Genomic DNA, 26,568 nt, shown 5'->3' on the forward strand with positions numbered 1-26,568 from the left:
GCAGGTCTTATACCCTATAGACTGGGGAGATAATACCCTATAGACTGGGGAGACACTGGACAGGTACAGCAGGTCTTATACCCTATAGACTGGGGAGATACTGGACAGGTACAGCATGTCTTATACCAGAAAGACTGGGGAGATACTGGACAGGAAAAGCAGGGTTAATACCCTATAGACTGGGGAGACACTGGACAGGGACAACAGGTCTTATACCCTATAGACTGGGGAGATACTGGACAGGGACAACAGGGTTAATATCCTATAGACTGGGGAGACACTGGACAGGGACAACAGGTCTTATAGACTGGGGAGACACTGGACAGGTACAACAGGTCTTATACCCTATAGACTGGGGAGATACTGGACAGGTACAGCAGGTCTTATACCCTATATACTGGGGAGATACTGGACAGGGACAACAGGTCTTATACCCTATATACTGGGGAGATACTGGACAGGGAAAGCAGGGTTAATACCCTATAGACTGGGGAGATACTGGACAGGTACAGCAGGTCTTATACCATATAGACTGGGGAGATACTGGACAGGGACAACAGGTCTAATACCCTATAGACTGGGGGGACACTGGACAGGGACAACAGGTCTTATACCCTATAGACTGGGGAGACACTGGACAGGTACAACAGGTCTAATACCCTATAGACTGGGGAGACACTGGACAGGTACAACAGGTCTTATACCCTATAGACTGGGGAGACACTGGACAGGGACAACAGGTCTAATACCCTATAGACTGGGGAGACACTGGACAGGGACAACAGGTCTTATACCCTATAGACTGGGGAGATACTGGACAGGGAAACAGGTATTATACCCTATAGACTGGGGAGATACTGGACAGGGAAAACAGGTCTAACACCCTATAGACTGGGGAGATACTGGACAGGGACAACAGGTATTATACCCTATAGACTGGGGAGATACTGGACAGGGAAAACAGGTCTAACACCCTATAGACTGGGGAGATACTGGACAGGGACAACAGGTATTATACCCTATGGACTGGGGAGATACTGGACAGGGACAACAGGTCTAATACCCTATAGACAGGGGAGATACTGGACAGGGACAACAGGGTTAATATCCTATAGACTGGGGAGATACTGGACAGGGACAACAGGGTTAATATCCTATAGACTGGGGAGATACTGGACAGGGACAACAGGTCTTATACCCTATAGACTGGGGAGATACTGGACAGGGACAACAGGTCTTATACCCTATAGACTGGGGAGATACTGGACAGGGACAACAGGGTTAATATTCTATAGACTGGGGAGATACTGGACAGGGACAACAGGGTTAATATCCTATAGACTGGGGAGATACTGGACAGGGACAACAGGGTTAATATCCTATAGACTGGGGAGATACTGGACAGGGACAACAGGTCTTATACCCTATAGACTGGGGAGATACTGGACAGGGACAACAGGGTTAATATCCTATAGACTGGGGAGATACTGGACAGGGACAACAGGTCTTATACCCTATAGACTGGGGAGATACTGGACAGGGACAACAGGGTTAATATCATATAGACTGGGGAGATACTGGACAGGTACAACAGGTCTAATACCCTATAGACTGGGGAGATACTGGACAGGTACAACAGGTCTAATACCCTATAGACTGGGGAGACACTGGACAGGGACAACAGGTCTTATACCCTATAGACTGGGGAGATACTGGACAGGGACAACAGGTCTTATACCCTATAGACTGGGGAGATACTGGACAGGGACAACAGGTCTAATACCCTATAGACTGGGGAGATACTGGACAGGGACAACAGGTCTTATACCCTATAGACTGGGGAGACACTGGACAGGTACAACAGGTCTTATACCCTATAGACTGGGGAGATACTGGACAGGGACAACAGGGTTAATACCCTATGGACTGGGGAGATACTGGACAGGGACAACAGGTCTTAAACCCTATAGACTGGGAAGATACTGGACAGGTACAACAGGTCTTATACCCTATAGACTGGGGAGATACTGGACATTCAACTCAATTCAAGGGGCTTTATTGGCAGGAAACATATGTTTAGATTGCCAAAGCAGGTTTCTGTCTGTCTGTCTGTCTGTCTGTCTGTCTGTCTGTCTGTCTGTCTGTCTGTCTGTCTGTCTGTCTGTCTGTCTGTCTGTGAGACTGTCTGTCTATCCGTCCGTCCGTCCGTCCGTCTGTCTGTCTGTCTGTCTGTCTGTCTGTCTGTCTGTCTGTGAGACTGTCCGTCTGTCTGTGAGACTGTCTGTCTGTCTGTCTGTCTGTCTGTCTGTCTGTCTGTCTGATCCGTCCGACTGTCTGTCTGTCTGTCTGTCTGTCTGTCTGTCTGTCTGTCTGTCTGTGAGACTGTCCGTCTGTCCGTCTGTCTGTGTCTGTCTGTCTGTCTGTCTGTCTGTCTGTCTGTCTGTCTGTGAGACTGTCTGTCTGTCTGTCTGTCTGTCTGTCTGTCTGTCTGTCTGTCTGTCTGTCTGTGAGACTGTCTGTCTATCCGTCCTGTCTGTCTGTCTGTCTGTCTGTCTGTCTGTCTGTCTGTCTGTCTGTCTGTCTGTCTGTGAGACTGTCTGTCTATCCGTCCGTCCGTCCGTCCGTCCGTCCGTCCGTCTGTCTGTCTGTCCGTCCGTCTGTCTGTCTGTCTGTCTGTCTGTCTGTCTGTCTGTCTGTCTGTCTGTCGTCCGTCCGTCCGTCCGTCCGTCCGTCTGTCTGTCTCTGTCCAACCATCAACTTTGGTCATCCCTCCTTTTCCAGTGTAAAAAAGATGAATATCAGACACCTATCCCCAGCTCCTTCTCAGCACAGCTGGTTCGCTTTGAGCAGAGAGAAGACGGAGGGAAGGGAGTGATGAAGAGAAGATGGGCATTGGGAGAAACAATATATATCTCTCCCTGTCTCAAATAGATACACACTAGCTGACCGACTAAATCTGACACATCCATCTAGCATCCCGGCAGGACACCGCTTTCTCTCTCTCCCTCTCTCTCCCTCTCTTTCTCTCTCTCCCTCTCTATCCCTCTCTTTCTCTCTCACCGCTTTCTCTCTCTCCCTCTCTCTCCCTCTCTATCCCTCTCTTTCTCTCTCTCCCCTTTCTCTCTCTCCCTCTCCTTCTCTCTCTCCCCTTTCTCTCTCTCCCTCTCTTTCTATCTCTCCCCTTTCTCTCTCTCCCTCTCCTTCTCTCTCTCCCCTTTCTCTCTCTCCCTCTCTTTCTATCTCACCCCTTTCTCTCTATCCCTCTCTTTCTCTCTCTCCCTCTCTATCCCCCTCTTTCTATCTCACCCCTTTCTCTCTCTCCCTCTCTATCCCTCTCTTTCTCTCTCACCCCTTTCTCCCTCTGTGAGGTGTCTCTCTCCCTCTCTCTCCCCCTCTTTCTATCTCACCCCTTTCTCTCTCTCCCTCTCTATCCCCCTCTTTCTCTCTCACCCCTTTCTCTCTATCACTCTCTTTCTCTCTCTCCCTCTCTATCCCCCTCTTTCTCTCTCACCCCTTTCTCCCTCTGTGAGGTGTCTCTTTCCCTCTCTTTCTCTCTAAATTGGCCTCTGATAGAGTACACATCTCCTATAATGATACATAAATGCATTCAAAGTTGCTATAAAACATGACAAACACACACAACTTCTAATTTTCCTCAACACCCACAGCAATGAGACAGTATTTATGTTTCCTAAATAGAACTAACACTTTGAGACTCCTACTAGGTGATATGTCAATAGTGTTGCCATTCACTTAAAGTCACAGTGATACCCTAGTGACAGGTACAGTGTCCATACCTAGTGACAGGTACAGTGTCCATACCCTAGTGACAGGTAGTGTCCATACCCTAGTGACAGGTAGTGTCCATACCCTAGTGACAGGTAGTGTCCATACCCTAGTGACAGGTAGTGTCCATACCAGGTAGGGTCCATAGTGACAGGTAGTGTCCATACCCTAGTGACAGGTAGTGTCCATACCCTAGTGACAGGTAGTGTCCATACCCTAGTGACAGGTAGTGTCCATACCCTAGTGACAGGTAGTGTCCATACCCTAGTGACAGGTAGTGTCCATACCTAGTGACAGGTAGTGTCCATACCCTAGTGACAGGTAGTGTCCATACCCTAGTGACAGGTACAGTGTCCATACCTAGTGACAGGTAGTGTCCATACCCTAGTGACATGTAGTGTCCATACCCTAGTGACAGGTAGTGTCCATACCCTAGTGACAGGTACAGTGTCCATACCCTAGTGACAGGTAGTGTCCATACCCTAGTGACAGGTAGTGTCCATACCCTAGTGACAGGTACAGTGTCCATACCCTAGTGACAGGTACAGTGTCCATACCTAGTGACAGGTAGTGTCCATACCCTAGTGACAGGTAGTGTCCATACCCTAGTGACAGGTAGTGTCCATACCCTAGTAACAGGTACAGTGTTCCATACCCTAGTGACAAGTACAGTGTCCATACCCTAGTGACAGGTAGTGTCCATACCCTAGTGACAGGTACAGTGTCCATACCTAGTGACAGGTAGTGTCCATACCCTAGTGACATGTAGTGTCCATACCCTAGTGACAGGTAGTGTCCATACCCTAGTGACAGGTACAGTGTCCATACCCTAGTGACAGGTAGTGTCCATACCCTAGTGACAGGTAGTGTCCATACCCTAGTGACAGGTAGTGTCCATACCCTAGTGACAGGTAGTGTCCATACCCTAGTGACAGGTACAGTGTCCATACCCTAGTGACAGGTACAGTGTCCATACCCTAGTGACAGGTAGTGTCCATACCCTAGTGACAGGTACAGTGTCCATACCTAGTGACAGGTAGTGTCCATACCCTAGTGACAGGTAGTGTCCATACCCTAGTGACAGGTACAGTGTCCATACCCTAGTGACAGGTAGTGTCCATACCCTAGTGACAGGTAGTGTCCATACCCTAGTGACAGGTAGTGTCCATACCCTAGTGACAGGTAGTGTCCATTCCCTAGTGACAGGTACAGTGTCCATACCCTAGTGACAGGTAGTGTCCATACCCTAGTGACAGGTAGTGTCCATACCCTAGTGACAGGTACAGTGTCCATACCCTAGTGACAGGTAGTGTCCATACCCTAGTGACAGGTAGTGTCCATACCTAGTGACAGGTAGTGTCCATACCCTAGTGACAGGTAGTGTCCATACCCTAGTGACAGGTACAGTGTCCATACCCTAGTGACAGGTACAGTGTCCATACCCTAGTGACAGGTAGTGTCCATACCCTAGTGACAGGTAGTGTCCATACCCTAGTGACAGGTAGTGTCCATACCCTAGTGACAGGTAGTGTCCATACCCTAGTGACAGGTAGTGTCCATACCCTAGTGACAGGTACAGTGTCCATACCCTAGTGACAGGTACAGTGTCCATACCCTAGTGACAGGTAGTGTCCATACCCTAGTGACAGGTAGTGTCCATAACCTAGTGACAGGTACAGTGCCCATAACCAGAGGCTAGGTGTCTGCTGAAACAGACCTGCATCCCAACAGGACCTTCAGCACTGATCAGATATAACAGTCCCGTGAAAGGAGCTGGGGACTGTGCGTGATGTGTGTGTGATGTGTTGTTGGAGGGGTTTACTATTCTCGTGGGAACCAAAAGTCCTCCCAACGATAGTAAAACAAGAAAAAATTGGAACAAGTGTGGACAGTTAGCATTTCCCCACAAGGAAAAAGGCCATTTTAGGCTTAGGGGTTAGAATTAGGGTTAGAATTAGGGATAGGGTTAAGGTTAGTTTAGGCTTAGGGTTAGGCATAGGGTTAAGGTTAGTTTAGGGTTAGGGTTAGGCATAGGGTTAAGGTTAGTTTAGGGTTAGGGTTAGGCATAGGGTTAAGGTTAGTTTAGGGTTAGGGATAGGGTTAAGGTTAGTTTAGGGTTAGGGATAGGGTTAAGGTTAGTTTAGGCTTAGGGGTTAGAATTAGGGTTAGAATTAGGGTTAGGGATAGGGGATAGTGAAAATATGATTTTGAATGTGTGTGTATGCAGGGACACACAGGTGTGAGTGAGTGAGGCATTACCTGAGGTGGGTTAGGGGGTTAGGGTTAGTGTTAGGGTTAGAGGTTAGGGTTAGAGGTTAGGGTTAGTGTGAGGCATTACCTGAGGTGGGTTAGGGTTAGGATTACCTGAGGTGGGTGACTTGCTTCTCTCCATGTCCATGGACACCTGGTTGTCGGACAGTTCCGTTAGGCCTGTCACAGCCAATCCGATTCCAAGAGGAAGAGGAGGAGGAAGTGGGATAGAGAGAGACTCTTTAGTCATGGTCATATAAAGAAAGCATGGTGATTCAACAGACATTTGTCAGTGCTGTAACAGTGTATGTTGCCATGGTAATATAACAATCAGTTGTCAGTGTTGTAACAGTGTCTGTTAGCACAGTGATACAACAGACAGTTGTCAGTGCTCTAACAGTGTATGTTGCCATGGTGATACAACAGACAGTTGTCAGTGCTGTAACAGTGTCTGTTGCCATGGTGATACAACATACAGTTGTCAGTGTTGTAACTGTGTCTGTTGCCATGGTGATTGAACAGACAGTTGTCAGTGCTGTAACCATGTCTGTTGCCATGGTGATTCAACAGACAGTTGTCAGTGCTCTAAGAGTGTATGTTGCCACAGTGATACAACAGACAGTTGTCAGTGCTGTAACCATGTCTGTTGCCATGGTGATACAACAGACATGTGTCAGTGTTGTAACCGTGTCTGTTGCCATGGTGATACAACATACAGTTGTCAGTGCTCTAACCATGTCTGTTGCCATGGTGATACAACATGCAGTTGTCAGTGCTGTAACCATCTATGTTGCCATGGTAATAGAACAATCGGTTGTCAGTACCGTAACAGTGCTTGTTGCCATGGTGATACAATAGACAGTTGTCAGTGCTTTAACAGTGTATGTTGCCATGGTGTTACAACATGCAGTTGTCAGGAGCATAACAGTGTCTGTTGCCTTTCTGAGGATGACAACTCTGATCCTGAAGCAACACACAAGATTCAGGAAGTTTCATCCATACATGATGATCGTATATTCACTTCCCACTGGGGGGTAGGTAAAAACTGGTTGAGTCAACGTTGTTTCCATGTCATTTCAACCACCAAGATCTATGTGATGATGGTGAATCCCATGTTGAAAACTAATTAGATGTGTAAATGTAAGGGCATTGTCTTTTCTTTTTTCCCACTCAACTTTTAACCTAAACCCAATGACATGCTGAACATTGTTTTGTTGATTTCACATTGAATTCACATTAGTTGACAACACAATCCAAATGTAAATCCAAACTAAAAGGTGAACTGACGTCTGTGCCCAGATGGTCGTGCTGTTGTCATCTCACGTTTTCTCTACTTATAATTGGCTAAAGACTTCCTGGAAATTGACCATCGCTGTAGCCAGAGGGTCATACAGAATAATACGTGAATCCACGTTGAAGCTCGGGATCAGTTTAGCACACCATCAGCATGCATGGCAACAAACACCATAGGAAATGAGGCCTGCACTTCAGAGTTTAAACCGCCTCAGTTGCCTTGTTTTTTTAGAGATTCCTCCCTGAGATTGGAAAGTTGGAAGTTCGATTCCCAGCTTAGTCATACCAAAGACTGTATAAATGAGACCTGATGCGTCTCTGCTTGGCCCTCAGCATTAAGGATATAGATTTTGGGGTAAGGCCTTACATCCTGTCCAAGGGACGTTGTACAGGAAGCCACCTCGCGCTACAGGAAGCTACCTCGCGCTACAGGAAGCTACCTCGCGCTACAGGAAGCTACCTCGCACTACAGGAAGCTACCTCGCGCTACAGGAAGCTACCTCACGCTACAGGAAGCTACCTCGCGCTACAGGAAGCTACCTCAAGGTAGGGCGTCATTGTAAATAAGAATTTGTTCTTAACTGACTTGCCTCGTTAAATAAAGGTCAAATAAAAAATAAATATATACTTTTGGTACTTAAGTATATTTTAGCAATAACATTTTCTTTTGACACTTAAGTATATTTAAAACCAAAAAACTGTTTTACTTTTACTCAAATAATATTTTACTGGGTGACTTTAATTTTTACTTAAGGTATCTTTACTTTTACTCAAATAATAAGATTGGGTATTTTTTCCACCACTGGGGGTTGGAACCGAAATCAAGAAAACAGGAACGTCTGAAATGGAAGGCAGTGCCAATTCAGATGGTTAAAATATATGCAGTGCAGTGCCAATTCAGATGGTTAAAATATATGCAGTGCAGTGCCAATTCAGACGGTTAAAATATATGCAGTGCAGTGCCAATTCAGACGGTTAAAATATATGCAGTGCAGTGCCAATTCAGATGGTTAAAATATATGCAGTGCAGTGCCAATTCAGACGGTTAAAATATATGCAGTGCAGTGCCAATTCAGATGGTTAAAATATATGCAGTGCAGTGCCAATTCAGATGGTTAAAATATATGCAGTGCAGTGCCAATTCAGATGGTTAAAATATATGCAGTGCAGTGCCAATTCAGACGGTTAAAATATATGCAGTGCAGTGCCAATTCAGACGGTTAAAATATATGCAGTGCAGTGCCAATTCAGACGGTTAAAATATATGCAGTGCAGTGCCAATTCAGACGGTTAAAATATATGCAGTGCAGTGCCAATTCAGACGGTTAAAATATATGCAGTGCAGTGCCAATTCAGACGGTTAAAATATATGCAGTGCAGTGCCAATTCAGACGGTTAAAATATATGCAGTGCAGTGCCAATTCAGACGGTTAAAATATATGCAGTGCAGTGCCAACAAGCCTCATTCAAATAGACAAAAACAAATTATAAAGACGGAACAAAGACCTCGTCGCAGAGTGATGAAGATGGTCTTATATCTAGTCATGCAGTAAAATCAGAGTGATGAAGATGGTCTTATATCTAGTCATGTAGTAAAATCAGAGTGATGAAGATGGTCTTATATCTAGTCATGTAGTAAAATCAGAGTGATGAAGATGGTCTTATATCTAGTCATGTAGTAAAATCAGAGTGATGAAGATGGTCTTAATCTAAGATGGTCTTATATCTAGTCATGCAGTAAAATCAGAGTGATGAAGATGGTCTTATATCTAGTCATGTAGTAAAATCAGAGTGATGAAGATGGTCTTAAATCTAGTCATGTAGTAAAATCAGAGTGATGAAGACTGCCTTATATCTAGTCATGTAGTAAAATCAGAGTGATGAAGATGGTCTTAAATCTAGTCATGCAGTAAAATCAGAGTGATGAAGATGGTCTTAAATCTAGTCATGTAGTAAAATCAGAGTGATGAAGACTGCCTTATATCTAGTCATGTAGTAAAATCAGAGTGATGAAGATGGTCTTAAATCTAGTCATGTAGTAAAATCAGAAAACTCATGTGAAATCTAAACTTGAGTATTTTAGTTAATTAACTTAAATCTTTACAGTCTACCGGTAGCATTAGACCAGCGTCCTCGAATGATGGACTATGTTGCGTTTCATAAATAAATCATCATCATTCCCCCTAGTGTGTTGTATTTCATATTTCAAAAGTACATTGTTATAACTGAGTAACTTTGCTGGGACAAAACTCAGCTGAGAAGTTTTAATTAAATCCATTACTTTGATCAACTGCAGTGGGAAATTAATCAATTAATCATAAAAAAAAATAATCATATTATATTATCTCACAAAGAAGTCGATAATGATCAAAATATTGACTGAGCTATAAAAGGTGCACATAATATTTATAATACAATGTTTGAATGTCTCTGTTATGATTGTAATTTCAAATCACTCATATATTCTGTGCTTCCTTTTGCGATGTACATACTGTGACTTGGCTATTTGACATTTAGTCATTTCATAAACGAGATACAAGTTTCTAACGGGACCTTGGCAAAAGGACCTACTATATTGAGATAACTGGACTATTGGGATTTAACATGACCACAGGTTCTGATAAAGCCGTGGCATTTAATTTGATAACGGTTGCGCTGACACCGGGATTTGTCTTTAACTCTTGGGGAGTTGTTTCAGAGCTGTTTCAGTAAAAATCTATGTCATTCCAATCATCTCTCTAGTACGCCCCCTTGCCACTATCCTCTTGCCCCCTTAATTCCTTGTCCCACTTTGTCCCTTCTCCCCTTGTCTCCTTGTCTCCTTGCCTTGAGGATCACCTGACTTACTCTGATAGGACTTACGGATCCTTTTCTTTGAATCTGAATAAAAGTGAGACAGGCTGCGCATGCAAAAGTCTTTAGGTAGGTTCACATGCCCATACCAGCAGCCATATACACCAAGAAGGAGGGAGGGAGGAAAGAGGAGGAGGAAGAGGAGGGAGAGAGAGAGAAGAACACATGCCCATACCAGCAGCCATATACACCAAGAGGGAGGGAGGAGGGAGGAGGAGGAAGAGGAGGAGGGAGAGAGAGAGAAGAACACATGCCCATACCAGCAGCCATAGACACCAAGAGGGAGGGAGGAAGGAGGAGGAGGAAGAGGAGGAGGGAGAGAGAGAGAAGAACACATGCCCATACCAGCAGCCATAGACATCAAGAGGGAGGGAGGAGGGAGGAAGAGGAAGAGGAGGGAGAGAGAGAGAGAACACATGCCCATACCAGTAGCCATATACACCAAGAGGGAGGGAGGAGGGAGGAGGAGGAAGAGGGAGAGAGAAGAACACATGCCCATACCAGCAGCCATATACACCAAGAGGGAGGGAGGAGGGAGGAGGAGGAAGAGGAGGAGGAGGAGGAAGAGGAGGAGGGAGAGAGAAAGAAGAACACATGCCCATACCAGCAGCCATATACATCAAGAGGGAGGGAGGAAGGAGGGAGGAGGAGGGAGAGGAGGAGGAGGAGGAAGAGGAGGAGGGAGAGAGAGAGAAGAACACATGCCCATACCAGCAGCCATAGACACCAAGAGGGAGGGAGGAAGGAGGAAGAGGAGGAAGAGGAGGAGGGAGAGAGAGAGAAGAACACATGCCCATACCAGCAGCCATAGACACCAAGAGGGAGGGAGGAGGGAGGAGGAGGAAGAGGAGGAGGAGGAGGGAGAGAAGAACACAAGGCCCAGAGTGAAAAGGAAAGTGAAGGCAAGCAGAAACCCAGTTAGTGTATAGTGGAGAAACCCAGGCACCCAAAAGATCAACTCAGAACAGTAAATAAATTGAGGGGGAGGGAGGAAAAACTCTGATTGGCTGGAGCTGATTGGCTCCCAGGTGGGTGGGTCTATGCCCTCCCAGGACCACCCATGGCTGCACCCCTGCCCACTCATGTGAAACCCATAGATTCGGGCCTAATGAATGTATCACTATTGACTGATGTCCTTACATGAATTGTAAGTCAGTAGTTGAAATTGTTGCATATTGCTTTTACATTTTTCTTCAGTATAGATTCAACCTCGGGGGGAGATTTGCAAATTGGCTACTTTGAAAAATCTCAAACAGAAAATATATTTTGATTTGTGTAAGACTTTTTTGGTTACTACATGATTCCATATGTGTTATTTCAAAGTGTTGATGTCTTCACTTCTATTCTACAACGTAGAAAATAGTAAAAATAAAGAAAAACCCTGAATGATTTGACTGATTTGACTGATACTGTATACCTCTCCATAATGCGTGGGAATACTTTGGAAACATTTTCCAAATAAAAAACATTTGGACCTGATTTGCTTGTTTTTGCAGTCTTACTTCCACCTTGAAAAATGTATTCTTTTGGGGGGCAAATAAAATCACCCGCAAGCCAAATTGGGCCAGCGGCCAACAGTTTGGGGAACCCTGGTCTAAGATATGCGAAGAGATGCTTCGGTGGGTCTTATCTAAGAGTAGTGCTCAAGCAAAAGTGACTGAAAGAACCACAACACGCACATGACACCACCGTGGTGTGCAGCCGGTCACATGCACCTCACATGGTTGTTTGTGAATGGTGTTGTGTTTTGTTTTGTTAAAGTATTGTAGTGAGGCAGAGAGGTTAGGAGAAGAGACAGAGAGTTTAGGAGAAGAGACAGAGAGGTTAGGAGAAGAGACAGAGAGGTTAGGAGAAGAGACAGAGAGGTTAGGAGAAGAGACAGAGAGGTTAGGAGAAGAGACCAAGAGGTTAGGAGAAGAGACAGAGAGGTTAGGAGAAGAGACAGAGAGGCTAGGAGAAGAGACAGAGAGGTTAGGAGAAGAGACAGAGAGGCTAGGAGAAGAGACAGAGAGGTTAGGAGAGGAGACAGAGAGGTTAGGAGAGGAGACAGAGAGGTTAGGAGAAGAGACAGGTTAGGAGAAGAGACCAAGAGGTTAGGAGAAGAGACAGAGAGGCTAGGAGAAGAGACAGAGAGGCTATGAGAAGAGACAGAGAGGTTAGGAGAGGAGACAGTGAGGTTAGGAGAAGAGACCGAGAGGTTAGGAGAAGAGACAGGAAAGAGAAAGAAAGGACAACTGAGATAAGATTAAGACAGAAATGGAGAGTGAGGTCATGACAGATACCAGAAAGATAAAAAGAAATGGGAGAAGAGAGAGACAGAGAGATGTAGAGAGAGGGAGAAATTGTTGATTCAGTATGTCTATGTGTGTGAACATACCAGTACATGTGATTACTGTATATTTATGTGTACAGTATATGCATTTGTATTTGTGTGTGTGTGTGTGTGTGTGTGTGTGTGTGTGTGTATGTGTGTGTGTTGTATGTGCGAGGAACACGGGGCGTGTTCCCCTACCTGAGGTGGACTGTCTGTTTTTGCGTGGGGAGCGTGTGAGACGTTGGTAGGGGTCAGCGGCTCCGTACAGGTCCAACGTGCTCACACACATCAGGATGGTCTTCTGAATGTAGTCCACCACCACTAGACCATTGCAGCTCCCAAACGCTAGACTGACACACAGAAACACACACAGAGAAGAGTCGAAAAGAGAGTCTAGTTAGTGTGAAACGGAACGGAGTAACTGAAAGCACCCATAACCTGAAGAATAGTAGTTCCTAGCTAATGTAATGGCCATCTTAGTATATATAGTACTGTACACTCTTAGGGAGGGGGTGCTACTTAGCACCTAAAAAGGTATTTTGGCTGTCCCCATAAGATAATCATTTGAAGAACCCCTGTTGGTTCCAGGTAGCCCCCAAAAGGTTTTTTATATGGAAATGGACTGGTAAACACATAATCAATGAAATGGACTGGTAAACACATAATCAATGAAATGGACTGGTAAACACATAATCAATGAAATGGACTGGTAAACACATAATCAATGAAATGGACTGGTAAACACATAATCAATGAAATGGACTGGTAAACACATAATCAATGAAATGGACTGGTAAACACATAATCAATGAAATGGACTGGTAAACACATAATCAATGAAATGGACTGGTAAACACATAATCAATGAAATGGACTGGTAAACACATAATCAATGAAATGGACTGGTAAACACATAATCAATGAAATGGACTGGTAAACACATAATCAATGAAATGGACTGGTAAACACATAATCAATGAAATGGACTGGTAAACACATAATCAATGAAATGGACTGGTAAACACATAATCAATGAAATGGACTGGTAAACACAATCAATGAAATGGACTGGTAAACACATAATCAATGAAATGGACTGGTAAACACATAATCAATGAAATGGACTGGTAAACACATAATCAATGAAATGGACTGGTAAACACATAATCAATGAAATGGACTGGTAAACACATAATCAATGAAATGGACTGGTAAACACATAAAACACATATCAATGAAATGGACTGGTAAACACATAATCAATGAAATGGACTGGTAAACACATAATCAATGAAATGGACTGGTAAACACATAATCAATGAAATGGACTGGTAAACACATAATCAATGAAATGGACTGGTAAACACATAATCAATGAAATGGACTGGTAAACACATAATCAATGAAATGGACTGGTAAACACATAATCAATGAAATGGACTGGTAAACACATAATCAATGAAATGGACTGGTAAACACATAATCAATGAAATGGACTGGTAAACACATAATCAATGAAATGGACTGGTAAACACATAATCAATGAAATGGACTGGTAAACACATAATCAATGAAATGGACTGGTAAACACATAATCAATGAAATGGACTGGTAAACACATAATCAATGAAATGGACTGGTAAACACATAATCAATGAAATGGACTGGTAAACACATAATCAATGAAATGGACTGGTAAACACATAATCAATGAAATGGACTGGTAAACACATAATCAATGAAATGGACTGGTAAACACATAATCAATGAAATGGACTGGTAAACACATAATCAATGAAATGGACTGGTAAACACATAATCAATGAAATGGACTGGTAAACACATAATCAATGAAATGGACTGGTAAACACATGATCAATGAAATGGACTGGTAAACACATAATCAATGAAATGGACTGGTAAACACATAATCAATGAAATGGACTGGTAAACACATAATCAATGAAATGGACTGGTAAACACATAATCAATGAAATGGACTGGTAAACACATAATCAATGAAATGGACTGGTAAACACATAATCAATGAAATGGACTGGTAAACACATAATCAATGAAATGGACTGGTAAACACATAATCAATGAAATGGACTGGTAAACACATAATCAATGAAATGGACTGGTAAACACATAATCAATGAAATGGACTGGTAAACACATAATCAATGAAATGGACTGGTAAACACATAATCAATGAAATGGACTGGTAAACACATAATCAATGAAATGGACTGGTAAACACATAATCAATGAAATGGACTGGTAAACACATAATCAATGAAATGGACTGGTAAACACATAATCAATGAAATGGACTGGTAAACACATAATCAATGAAATGGACTGGTAAACACATAATCAATGAAATGGACTGGTAAACACATAATCAATGAAATGGACTGGTAAACACATAATCAATGAAATGGACTGGTAAACACATAATCAATGAAATGGACTGGTAAACACATAATCAATGAAATGGACTGGTAAACACATAATCAATGAAATGGACTGAAATAAACACATAATCAATGAAATGGACTGGTAAACACATAATCAATGAAATGGACTGGTAAACACATAATCAATGAAATGGACTGGTAAACACATAATCAATGAAATGGACTGGTAAACACATAATCAATGAAATGGACTGGTAAACACATAATCAATGAAATGGACTGGTAAACACATAATCAATGAAATGGACTGGTAAACACATAATCAATGAAATGGACTGGTAAACACATAATCAATGAAATGGACTGGTAAACACATAATCAATGAAATGGACTGGTAAACACATAATCAATGAAATGGACTGGTAAACACATAATCAATGATATTGATTGGTAAAACATCCCCTTGCATGATTTCCTGTATTATGCCAATAACAACCTTGTTCCTTCTGTATTACTGTAGGAAGACGTGTCAACACTTGACTCCCAGAAACATATGTACAGTGGGGCAAAAAAGTATTCAGTCAGCCACCAATTGTGCAAGTTCTCCCACTGAAAAAGATGGGAGAGGCCTGTAATTTTCATCATAGGTACACTTCAACTATGACAGACAAAATGAAAATCACATTGTAGGATTTTTTATGAATTTATTTGCAAATTATGGTGGAAAATAAGTATTTGGTCACCTACAAACAAGCAAGATTTCTGGCTCTAACAGACCTGTAACTTCTTCTTTAAGAGGCTCCTCTGTCCTCCACTCGTTACCTGTATTAATGGCACCTGTTTGAACTTGTCATCAGTATAAAAGACACCTGTCCACAACCTCAAACAGTCACACTCCAAACTCTACTATGGCCAAGACCAAAGAGCTGTCAAAGGACACCAGAAACAAAATTGTAGACCTGCACCAGGCTGGGAAGACTGAATCTGCAATAGGTAAGCAGCTTGGTTTGAAGAAATCAACTGTGGGAGCAATTATTAGGAAATGGAAGACATACAAGACCACTGATAATCTCCCTCGATCTGGGGCTCCACGCAAGATCCCAGAACCACACGGGGGGACCTAGTGAATGACCCGCAGAGAGCTGGGACCAAAGTAACAAAGCCTACCATCAGTAACACACTACGCCGGCAGGGACTCAAATCCTGCAGTGCCAGACGTGTCCCCCTGCTTAAGCCAGTAAATGTCCAGGCCCGTCTGAAGTTTGCTAGAGAGCATTTGGATGATCCAGAAGAAGAAGATTGGGAGAATGTCAGAAGGTCAGATGAAACCAAAATAGAACTTTTGGGTAAAAACTCAACTCGTCGTGTTTGGAGGACAAAGAATGCTGAGTTGCAGCCAAAGAACACCATACCTACTGTGAAGCATGGGGGTGGAAACATCATACTTTGGGGCTGTTTTTCTGCAAAGGGACCAGGACGACTGATCCGTGCAAAGGAAAGAATGAATGGGGCCATGTATCGTGAGATTTTGAGTGAAAACCTCCTTCCATCAGCAAGGGCATTGAAGATGAAACGTGGCTGGGTCTTTCAGCATGACAATGATCCCAAACACACCGCCCGGGCAACGAAGGAGTGGCTTCGTAAGAAGCATTTCAAGGTCCTGGAGTGGCCTAGCCAGTCTCCAGATCTCAACCCCATAGAACATCTTTGGAGGGAGTTGAAAGTCCGTGTTGCCCAGCAACAGCTCCAAAACATCACTGCTCTAGAGGAGATCTGCATGGAGGAATGGGCCAAAATACCAGCAACAGTGCGTGAAAACCTTGTGAAGACTTACAGAAAACGTTTGACCTCTGTCATTGCCAACAAAGGGTATATAACAAAGTATTGAGAAACTTTTGTTATTGACCAAATACTTATTTTCCACCATAATTTGCAAATAAATTCATTAAAAATCCTACAATGTGATTTTCTGGATTTATTTCCCCTCATTTTGTCTGTCATAGTTGAAGTGTACCTATGATGAAAATTACAGGCCTCTCTCATCTTTTTAAGTGGGAGAACTTGCACAATTGGTGGCTGACTAAATACTTTTTTGCCCCACTGTATGAAACATACATATATTGATTCCAACTCTAGAACATCACTTTAGATTGCAGCTCAATATACTGAGACATAAACCCAGTGTATATACTGCTTCTTTCCTACCAAGTGGTATGCAGGATGTAGAGACATAACCCCAGTGTATATACTGCTTCTTTCCTACCAAGTGGTATGCAGGATGTAGAGACATAACCCCAGTGTATATACTGCTTCTTTCCTACCAAGTGGTATGCAGGATGTAGAGACATAACCCCAGTGTATATACTGCTTCTTTCCTACCAAGTGGTATGCAGGATGTAGAGACATAACCCCAGTGTATATACTGCTTCTTTCCTACCAAGTGGTATGCAGGATGTAGAGACATAACCCCAGTGTATATACTGCTTCTTTCCTACCAAGTGGTATGCAGGATGTAGAGACATAACCCCAGTGTATATACTGCTTCTTTCCTACCAAGTGGTATGCAGGATGTAGAGACATAACCCCAGTGTATATACTGCTTCTTTCCTACCAAGTGGTATGCAGGATGTAGAGACATAACCCCAGTGTATATACTGCTTCTTTCCTACCAAGTGGTATGCAGGATGTAGAGACATAACCCCAGTGTATATACTGCTTCTTTCCTACCAAGTGGTATGCAGGATGTAGAGACATAACCCCAGTGTATATACTGCTTCTTTCCTACCAAGTGGTATGCAGGATGTAGAGACATAACCCCAGTGTATATACTGCTTCTTTCCTACCAAGTGGTATGCAGGATGTAGAGACATAACCCCAGTGTATATACTGCTTCTTTCCTACCAAGTGGTATGCAGGATGTAGAGACATAACCCCAGTGTATATACTGCTTCTTTCCTACCAATGTGGTATGCAGGATGTTAACCCCAGTGTATATACTGCTTCTTTCCTACCAAGTGGTATGCAGGATGTAGAGACATAACCCCAGTGTATATACTGCTTCTTTCCTACCAAGTGGTATGCAGGATGTAGAGACATAACCCCAGTGTATATACTGCTTCTTTCCTACCAAGTGGTATGCAGGATGTAGAGACATAACCCCAGTGTATATACTGCTTCTTTCCTACCAAGTGGTATGCAGGATGTAGAGACATAACCCCAGTGTATATACTGCTTCTTTCCTACCAAGTGGTATGCAGGATGTAGAGACATAACCCCAGTGTATATACTGCTTCTTTCCTACCAAGTGGTATGCAGGATGTAGAGACATAACCCCAGTGTATATACTGCTTCTTTCCTACCAAGTGGTATGCAGGATGTAGAGACATAACCCCAGTGTATATACTGCTTCTTTCCTACCAAGTGGTATGCAGGATGTAGAGACATAACCCCAGTGTATATACTGCTTCTTTCCTACCAAGTGGTATGCAGGATGTAGAGACATAACCCCAGTGTATATACTGCTTCTTTCCTACCAAGTGGTATGCAGGATGTAGAGACATAACCCCAGTGTATATACTGTGTTCTTTCCTACCAAGTGGTATGCAGGATGTAGAGACATAACCCCAGTGTATATACTGCTTCTTTCCTACCAAGTGGTATGCAGGATGTAGAGACATAACCCCAGTGTATATACTGCTTCTTTCCTACCAAGTGGTATGCAGGATGTAGAGACATAACCCTAGTGTATATACTGCTTCTTTCCTACCAAGTGGTATGCAGGATGTAGAGACATAACCCCAGTGTATATACTGCTTCTTTCCTACCAAGTGGTATGCAGGATGTAGAGACATAACCCCAGTGTATATACTGCTTCTTTCCTACCAAGTGGTATGCAGGATGTAGAGACATAACCCCAGTGTATATACTGCTTCTTTCCTACCAAGTGGTATGCAGGATGTAGAGACATAACCCCAGTGTATATACTGCTTCTTTCCTACCAAGTGGTATGCAGGATGTAGAGACATAACCCCAGTGTATATACTGCTTCTTTCCTACCAAGTGGTATGCAGGATGTAGAGACATAACCCCAGTGTATATACTGCTTCTTTCCTACCAAGTGGTATGCAGGATGTAGAGACATAACCCCAGTGTATATACTGCTTCTTTCCTACCAAGTGGTATGCAGGATGTAGAGACATAACCCCAGTGTATATACTGCTTCTTTCCTACCAAGTGGTATGCAGGATGTAGAGACATAACCCCAGTGTATATACTGCTTCTTTCCTACCAAGTGGTATGCAGGATGTAGAGACATAACCCCAGTGTATATACTGCTTCTTTCCTACCAAGTGGTATGCAGGATGTAGAGACATAACCCCAGTGTATATACTGCTTCTTTCCTACCAAGTGGTATGCAGGATGTAGAGACATAACCCCAGTGTATATACTGCTTCTTTCCTACCAAGTGGTATGCAGGATGTAGAGACATAACCCCAGTGTATGTGTAAGGGTGAAAACCTACAGTACCAGTGCCAAGACAGTATACAGAACAAACTAAAATCCACTTTAACGAATGAATAGCTTCAGGGGAGCCTGCACTGCCTCCAGCACTGTAGACTCTTATATATTTTTTTAAAGAGCTGCGAATGTATCAACTTTTTGGACCAAACTCTGGAAAACAGAAGCTTCTTAATGGCCTTGAGGCTTTTCTATTGATTAACTGTAGAGAAGCAGTAAGGAGGCATCACAGTTTCTCTCCTCTGTCAAAACATCCTCTTTTCCCAGAAAACCAGACACGTTTTTTTTCAAAACTTTTTTGAATCATGTTTCACCGATTATAGTTTCCTTCTGCTACTGTTAAATTATAGATGAGTGGGTGAAATGAAATATGTATTAGTGTATTTAGGCTTATGCTTTATTCCATTTATTAGAAAATAGCTGCTGGGATGATGAATAAAGAGGAAAAGAGGGACTGAGGGACAGAGACAGAGAGGGACAGAGACAGATAGGGACAGAGACAGAGAGGGACAGAGACAGAGAGGGACAGAGACAGATAGGGACAGAGACAGAGAGGGACAGAGACAGAGAGGGACAGAGACAGAGAGGGACAGAGACAGATAGGGACAGAGAGAGAGAGGGACAGAGACAGAGAGGGACAGAGACAGAGAGGGACAGAGACAGATAGGGACAGAGACAGAGAGGGACAGAGAGAGAGAGGGACAGAGACAGAAAGGGACAGAGACAGAGAGGGACAGAGAGATAGAAAGGGACAGAGACAGAGAGGGACAGAGACAGAGAGGGACAGAGACAGAGAGTGACAGAGAGACAGAGAGGGACAGAGAGACAGAAAGGGACAGAGACAGAGAGGGACAGATACAGAGAGGGACAGAGACAGATAGGGACAGAGACAGAGAGGGACAGAGACAGAGAGGGACAGAGACAGAGAGGGACAGAGACAGAGAGGGACAGATACAGAGAGGGACAGAGACAGAAAGGGACAGAGACAGAGAGGGACAGGGACAGAGAGGGACAGAGACAGAGAGGGACAGAGAGAGAGAGGGACAGAGACAGAGAGGGACAGAGACAGAAATGGACAGAGACAGAGAGGGACAGAGACAGATAGGGACAGAGACAGAGAGGGACAGAGAGAGAGAGGGACAGAGACAGAAAGGGACAGAGACAGAGATGGACAGAGAGACAGAAAGGGACAGAGACAGAGAGGGACAGATACAGAGAGGGACAGAGACAGAAAGGGACAGAGACAGAGAGGGACAGAGACAGAGAGGGACAGAGACAGAAATGGACAGAGACAGCGAGGGACAGAGACAGATAGGGACAGAGACAGAGAGGGACAGAGAGAGATAGGGACAGAGACAGAGAGGGACAGAGAGAGAGAGGGACAGAGACAGAGAGGGACAGAGACAGAAAGGGACAGAGACAGAAAGGGACTGAGAGAGAGAGGGACAGAGACAGAGAGGGACAGAGACAGAGAGGGACAGAGAGAGAGAGGGACAGAGACAGAGAGGGACAGAGAGACAGAAAGGGACAGAGACAGAGAGGGACAGATACAGAGAGGGACAGATACAGAGAGGGACAGAGAGAGAGAGGGACAGAGACAGAAAGGGACAGAGACAGAAAGGGACAGAGAGAGGGACAGAGACAGAGAGGGACAGAGAGAGAGAGGGACAGAGACAGAGAGGGACAGAGAGAGAGAGGGACAGAGACAGAGAGGGACAGAGACAGAAAGGGACAGAGACAGAAAGGGAAAGAGAGAGGGACAGAGACAGAGAGGGACAGAGACAGATAGGGACAGAGACAGAAAGGGACAGAGACAGATAGGGACAGAGACAGAGAGGGACAGAGACAGAGAGGGACAGAGACAGATAGGGACAGAGACAGAGAGGAACAGAGAGAGAGAGGGACAGACACAGAGAGGGACAGAGACAGAGAGGGACAGAGACAGAGAGGGACAGAGAGAGAGAGGGACAGAGACAGAGAGGGACAGAGACAGAGAGGGACAGAGACAGATAGGGACAGAGACAGAGAGGGACAGAGAGAGAGAGGTACAGAGACAGAGAGGGACAGAGACAGAGAGGGACAGAGACAGAAAGGGACAGAGACAGAGAGGGACAGAGACAGATAGGGACAGAGACAGAGAGGGACAGAGAGAGAGAGGGACAGAGACAGAGAGGGACAGAGACAGAAAGGGACAGAGACAGAAAGGGACAGAGAGAGAGAGGACAGAGACAGAGAGGGACAGAGACAGAGAGGGACAGAGAGAGAGAGGGACAGAGACAGAGAGGGACAGAGAGACAGAAAGGGACAGAGACAGAGAGGGACAGATACAGAGAGGGACAGAGAGAGAGGGACAGCGACAGAAAGGGACAGAGACAGAAAGGGACAGAGAGAGGGACAGAGACAGAGAGGGACAAAGAGAGAGAGGGACAGAGACAGAGAGGGACAGAGAGAGAGAAGGACAGAGACAGAGAGGGACAGCGAGAGAGAGGGACAGAGACAGAGAGGGACAGAGACAGAAAGGGACAGAGACAGAAAGGGACAGAGAGAGAGAGGGACAGAGACAGATAGGGACAGAGACAGAGAGGGACAGAGACAGAGAGGGACAGAGAGACAGAAATGGACAGAGACAGAGAGGGACAGATACAGAGAGGGACAGAGACAGATAGGGATAGAGACACAGAGGGACAGAGACAGAGAGGGACAGAGACAGAGAGGGACAGATACAGAGAGGGACAGAGACAGAAAGGGACAGAGACAGAGAGGGACAGAGACAGAGAGGGACAGAGAGAGAGAGGGACAGAGACAGAGAGGGACAGAGACAGATAGGGACAGAGACAGAGAGGGACAGAGAGAGAGAGGGACAGAGACAGAGAGGGACAGAGACAGAAAGGGACAGAGACAGAAAGGGACAGAGAGAGAGAGGGACAGAGACAGAGAGGGACAGAGACAGAGAGGGACAGAGAGAGAGAGGGACAGAGACAGAGAGGGACAGAGAGACAGAAAGGGACAGAGACAGAGAGGGACAGATACAGAGAGGGACAGAGACAGAGAAAGACAGAGAGAGAGAGGGACAGAGACAGAAAGGGACAGAGACAGAAAGGGACAGAGAGAGGGACAGAGACAGAGAGAGAGAGGGACAGAGACGGAGAGGGACAGAGAGAGAGAGGGACAGAGACAGAGAGGGACAGAGAGAGAGGGACAGAGAGAGAGGGACAGAGACAGAGAGGGACAGAGACAGAAAGGGACAGAGACAGAAAGGGACAGAGAGAGAGAGGGACAGAGACAGAGAGGGACAGAGACAGAGAGGGACAGAGACAGATAGGGACAGAGACAGAGAGGGACAGAGACAGAGAGGGACAGAGAGAGAGAGGGACAGAGACAGAGAGGGACAGAGACAGAGAGGGACAGAGACAGAGAGGGACAGAGACAGAGAGGGACAGAGACAGATAGGGAGAGAGACAGAGAGGGACGGAGAGACAGAGGGACAGAGAGAGAGAGGGACAGAGACAGAAAGGGACAGAGACAGAAAGGGACAGAGAGAGAGAGGGACAGAGACAGACAGAGAGAGAGAGGGACAGAGACAGAGAGGGACAGAGACAGAGAGGGACAGAGAGAGAGAGGGACAGAGACAGAGAGGGACAGAGAGAGAGAGGGACAGAGACAGAGAGGGACAGAGACAGAGAGGGACAGAGACAGAAAGGGACAGAGAGAGAGAGGGACAGAGACAGAGAGGGACAGAGAGAGAGAGGGACAGAGACAGATAGGGACAGAGAGAGAGGAGAGGAGAGGAAGAGAGGAGGGGGGGGGGGAGGGGAAGAGGGAGAGGAGAGGAGAGGAGAGGAGAGGAGAGGAGAGGAGAGGAGAGGAGAGGAGAGGAGAGGAGAAAAGTGTGTGAGTGGAAAAACAGTGTGAGGGGTGAGATGGATGGTGTGAGTGTGGAAGTGAGAAGTAGAAAGGGTTTAGAGACACACAGAGAGCCGAGAGTCACTCACAGGCCATAGGCAGAGTTGATATCCAGGCTGGTGATATGCTGGGGGGGCTCTCTATCCACCCACTGTAGCTGCATCACCAACTCAGCCTGGTACCCCGGGGGCATGCGCACTGGACGACTCTTTACTCTGACATACAGAGAGGGAGGGAGGGGGGGTAGAGGGGAAAGACAGTTTGAAAGTTATTGTAGAAGGAGAAGGAGAGTTTCGTCGATAACAATTTTACCATCACAGAGACACCTTGGTAGACCCTGTTGAGGTGTCTGACAGAGACACCTTGGTAGACCCTGTTGAGGTGTCTGACATGGACACCTTGGTAGACCCTGTTGAGGTGTCTGACAGGGACACCTTGGTAGACTCTGTTGAGGTGTCTGACAGCGACAGCTTGGTAGACCCTGTTGAGGTGTCTGACAGCGACACCTTGGTAGACCCTGTTGAGGTGTCTGACAGGGACACCTTGGTAGACCCTGTTGAGGTGTCTGACAGCGACAGCTTGGTAGACCCTGTTGAGGTGTCTGACAGAGACACCTTGGTAGACCCTGTTGAGGTGTCTGCCAGCGACACCTTGGTAGACCCTGTTGAGGTGTCTGACAGCGACACCTTGGTAGACCCTGTTGATGTGTCTGACAGCGACACCTTGGTAGACCCTGTTGAGGTGTCTGACAGCGACACCTTGGTAGACCCTGTTGAGGTGTCTGACAGCGACACCTTGGTAGAACCTGTTGAGGTGTCTGACAGGGACACCTTGGTAGACCCTGTTGAGGTGTCTGACAGAGACACCTTGGTAGACCCTGTTGAGGTGTCTGACAGCGACACCTTGGTAGACCCTGTTGAGGTGTCTGACAGAGACACCTTGGTAGACCCTGTTGAGGTGTCTGACAGGGACACCTTGGTAGACCCTGTTGAGGTGTCTGACAGAGACACCTTGGTAGACCCTGTTGAGGTGTCTGACAGCGACATCTTGGTAGACCCTGTTGAGGTGTCTGACAGCGACACCTTGGTAGACCCTGTTGAGGTGTCTGACAGGGACACCTTGGTAGACCCTGTTGAGGTGTCTGACAGCGACAGCTTGGTAGACCCTGTTGAGGTGTCTGACAGAGACACCTTGGTAGACCCTGTTGAGGTGTCTGACAGAGACACCTTGGTAGACCCTGTTGAGGTGTCTGACAGGGACACCTTGGTAGACCCTGTTGAGGTGTCTGACAGCGACACCTTGGTAGACCCTGTTGAGGTGTCTGACAGGGACACCTTGGTAGACCCTGTTGAGGTGTCTGACAGAGACACCTTGGTAGACCCTGTTGAGGTGTCTGACAGCGACATCTTGGTAGACCCTGTTGAGGTGTCTGACAGACACCTTGGTAGACCCTGTTGAGGTGTCTGACCACCTTGGTAGACCCTGTTGAGGTGTCTGACAGAGACACCTTGGTAGACCCTGTTGAGGTGTCTGACAGAGACACCTTGGTAGACCCTGTTGAGGTGTCTGACATGGACACCTTGGTAGACCCTGTTGAGGTGTCTGACAGGGACACCTTGGTAGACCCTGTTGAGGTGTCTGACAGGGACACCTTGGTAGACCCTGTTGAGGTGTCTGACAGAGACACCTTGGTAGACCCTGTTGAGGTGTCTGACAGCGACATCTTGGTAGACCCTGTTGAGGTGTCTGACAGGGACACCTTGGTAGACCCTGTTGAGGTGTCTGACAGGGACACCTTGGTAGACCCTGTTGAGGTGTCTGACAGGGACACCTTGGTAGACCCTGTTGAGGTTTCTGACAGGGACACCTTGGTAGACCCTGTTGAGGTGTCTGACAGCGACAGCTTGGTAGACCCTGTTGAGGTGTCTGACAGAGACACCTTGGTAGACCCTGTTGAGGTGTCTGACAGAGACACCTTGGTAGACCCTGTTGAGGTGTCTGACATGGACACCTTGGTAGACCCTGTTGAGGTGTCTGACAGGGACACCTTGGTAGACCCTGTTGAGGTGTCTGACATGGACACCTTGGTAGACCCTGTTGAGGTGTCTGACAGGGACACCTTGGTAGACTCTGTTGAGGTGTCTGACAGCGACAGCTTGGTAGACCCTGTTGAGGTGTCTGACAGAGACACCTGTTGAGGTGTCTGCCAGACACCTTGGTAGACCCTGTGAGGTGTCTGACAGCGACACCTTGGTAGACCCTGTTGAGGTGTCTGACAGCGACACCTTGGTAGACCCTGTTGAGGTGTCTGACAGCGACACCTTGGTAGACCCTGTTGAGGTGTCTGACAGGGACACCTTGGTAGACCCTGTTGAGGTGTCTGACAGAGACACCTTGGTAGACCCTGTTGAGGTGTCTGACAGAGACACCTTGGTAGACCCTGTTGAGGTGTCTGACAGCGACACCTTGGTAGACCCTGTTGAGGTGTCTGACAGAGACACCTTGGTAGACCCTGTTGAGGTGTCTGACAGAGACACCTTGGTAGACCCTGTTGAGGTGTCTGACAGAGACACCTTGGTAGACCCTGTTGAGGTGTCTGACAGCGACACCTTGGTAGACCCTGTTGAGGTGTCTGACAGGGACACCTTGGTAGACCCTGTTGAGGTGTCTGACAGGGACACCTTGGTAGACCCTGTTGAGGTGTCTGACAGGGACACCTTGGTAGACCCTGTTGAGGTGTCTGACAGGGACACCTTGGTAGACCCTGTTGAGGTGTCTGACAGCGACACCTTGGTAGACCCTGTTGAGGTGTCTGACAGAGACACCTTGGTAGACCCTGTTGAGGTGTCTGACAGGGACACCTTGGTAGACCCTGTTGAGGTGTCTGACAGGGACACCTTGGTAGACCCTGTTGAGGTGTCTGACAGCGACACCTTGGTAGACCCTGTTGAGGTGTCTGACAGGGACACCTTGGTAGACCCTGTTGAGGTGTCTGACAGAGACACCTTGGTAGACCCTGTTGAGGTGTCTGACAGCGACATCTTGGTAGACCCTGTTGAGGTGTCTGACAGGGACACCTTGGTAGACCCTGTTGAGGTGTCTGACGGGGACACCTTGGTAGACCCTGTTGAGGTGTCTGACAGAGACACCTTGGTAGACCCTGTTGAGGTGTCTGACAGAGACACCTTGGTAGACCCTGTTGAGGTGTCTGACATGGACACCTTGGTA

The 26,568-nt window shown here is 45.9% G+C and overlaps 1 protein-coding gene across 1 annotated transcript in view; it reads right to left on the reverse strand.

Moving 5' to 3' along the window:
* Window positions 1-26,568, reverse strand: part of LOC115122054 (syntaxin-binding protein 5-like) — an 88,266-nt gene that overhangs the window by 55,337 nt on the left and 6,361 nt on the right. Inside the window, exons 3-5 of the mRNA XM_065016084.1 lie at window positions 23,430-23,555; window positions 12,695-12,846; window positions 6,151-6,216 (exon numbers count right to left, since the gene is read on the reverse strand). Coding sequence (XP_064872156.1) covers window positions 6,151-6,216; window positions 12,695-12,846; window positions 23,430-23,555 — 344 coding nt within the window. The remainder of the gene's footprint in view (window positions 1-6,150; window positions 6,217-12,694; window positions 12,847-23,429; window positions 23,556-26,568) is intronic.

Source organism: Oncorhynchus nerka, linkage group LG3 (assembly GCF_034236695.1).
Source record: "Oncorhynchus nerka isolate Pitt River linkage group LG3, Oner_Uvic_2.0, whole genome shotgun sequence".
Classification (NCBI taxonomy): domain Eukaryota; kingdom Metazoa; phylum Chordata; class Actinopteri; order Salmoniformes; family Salmonidae; genus Oncorhynchus; species Oncorhynchus nerka.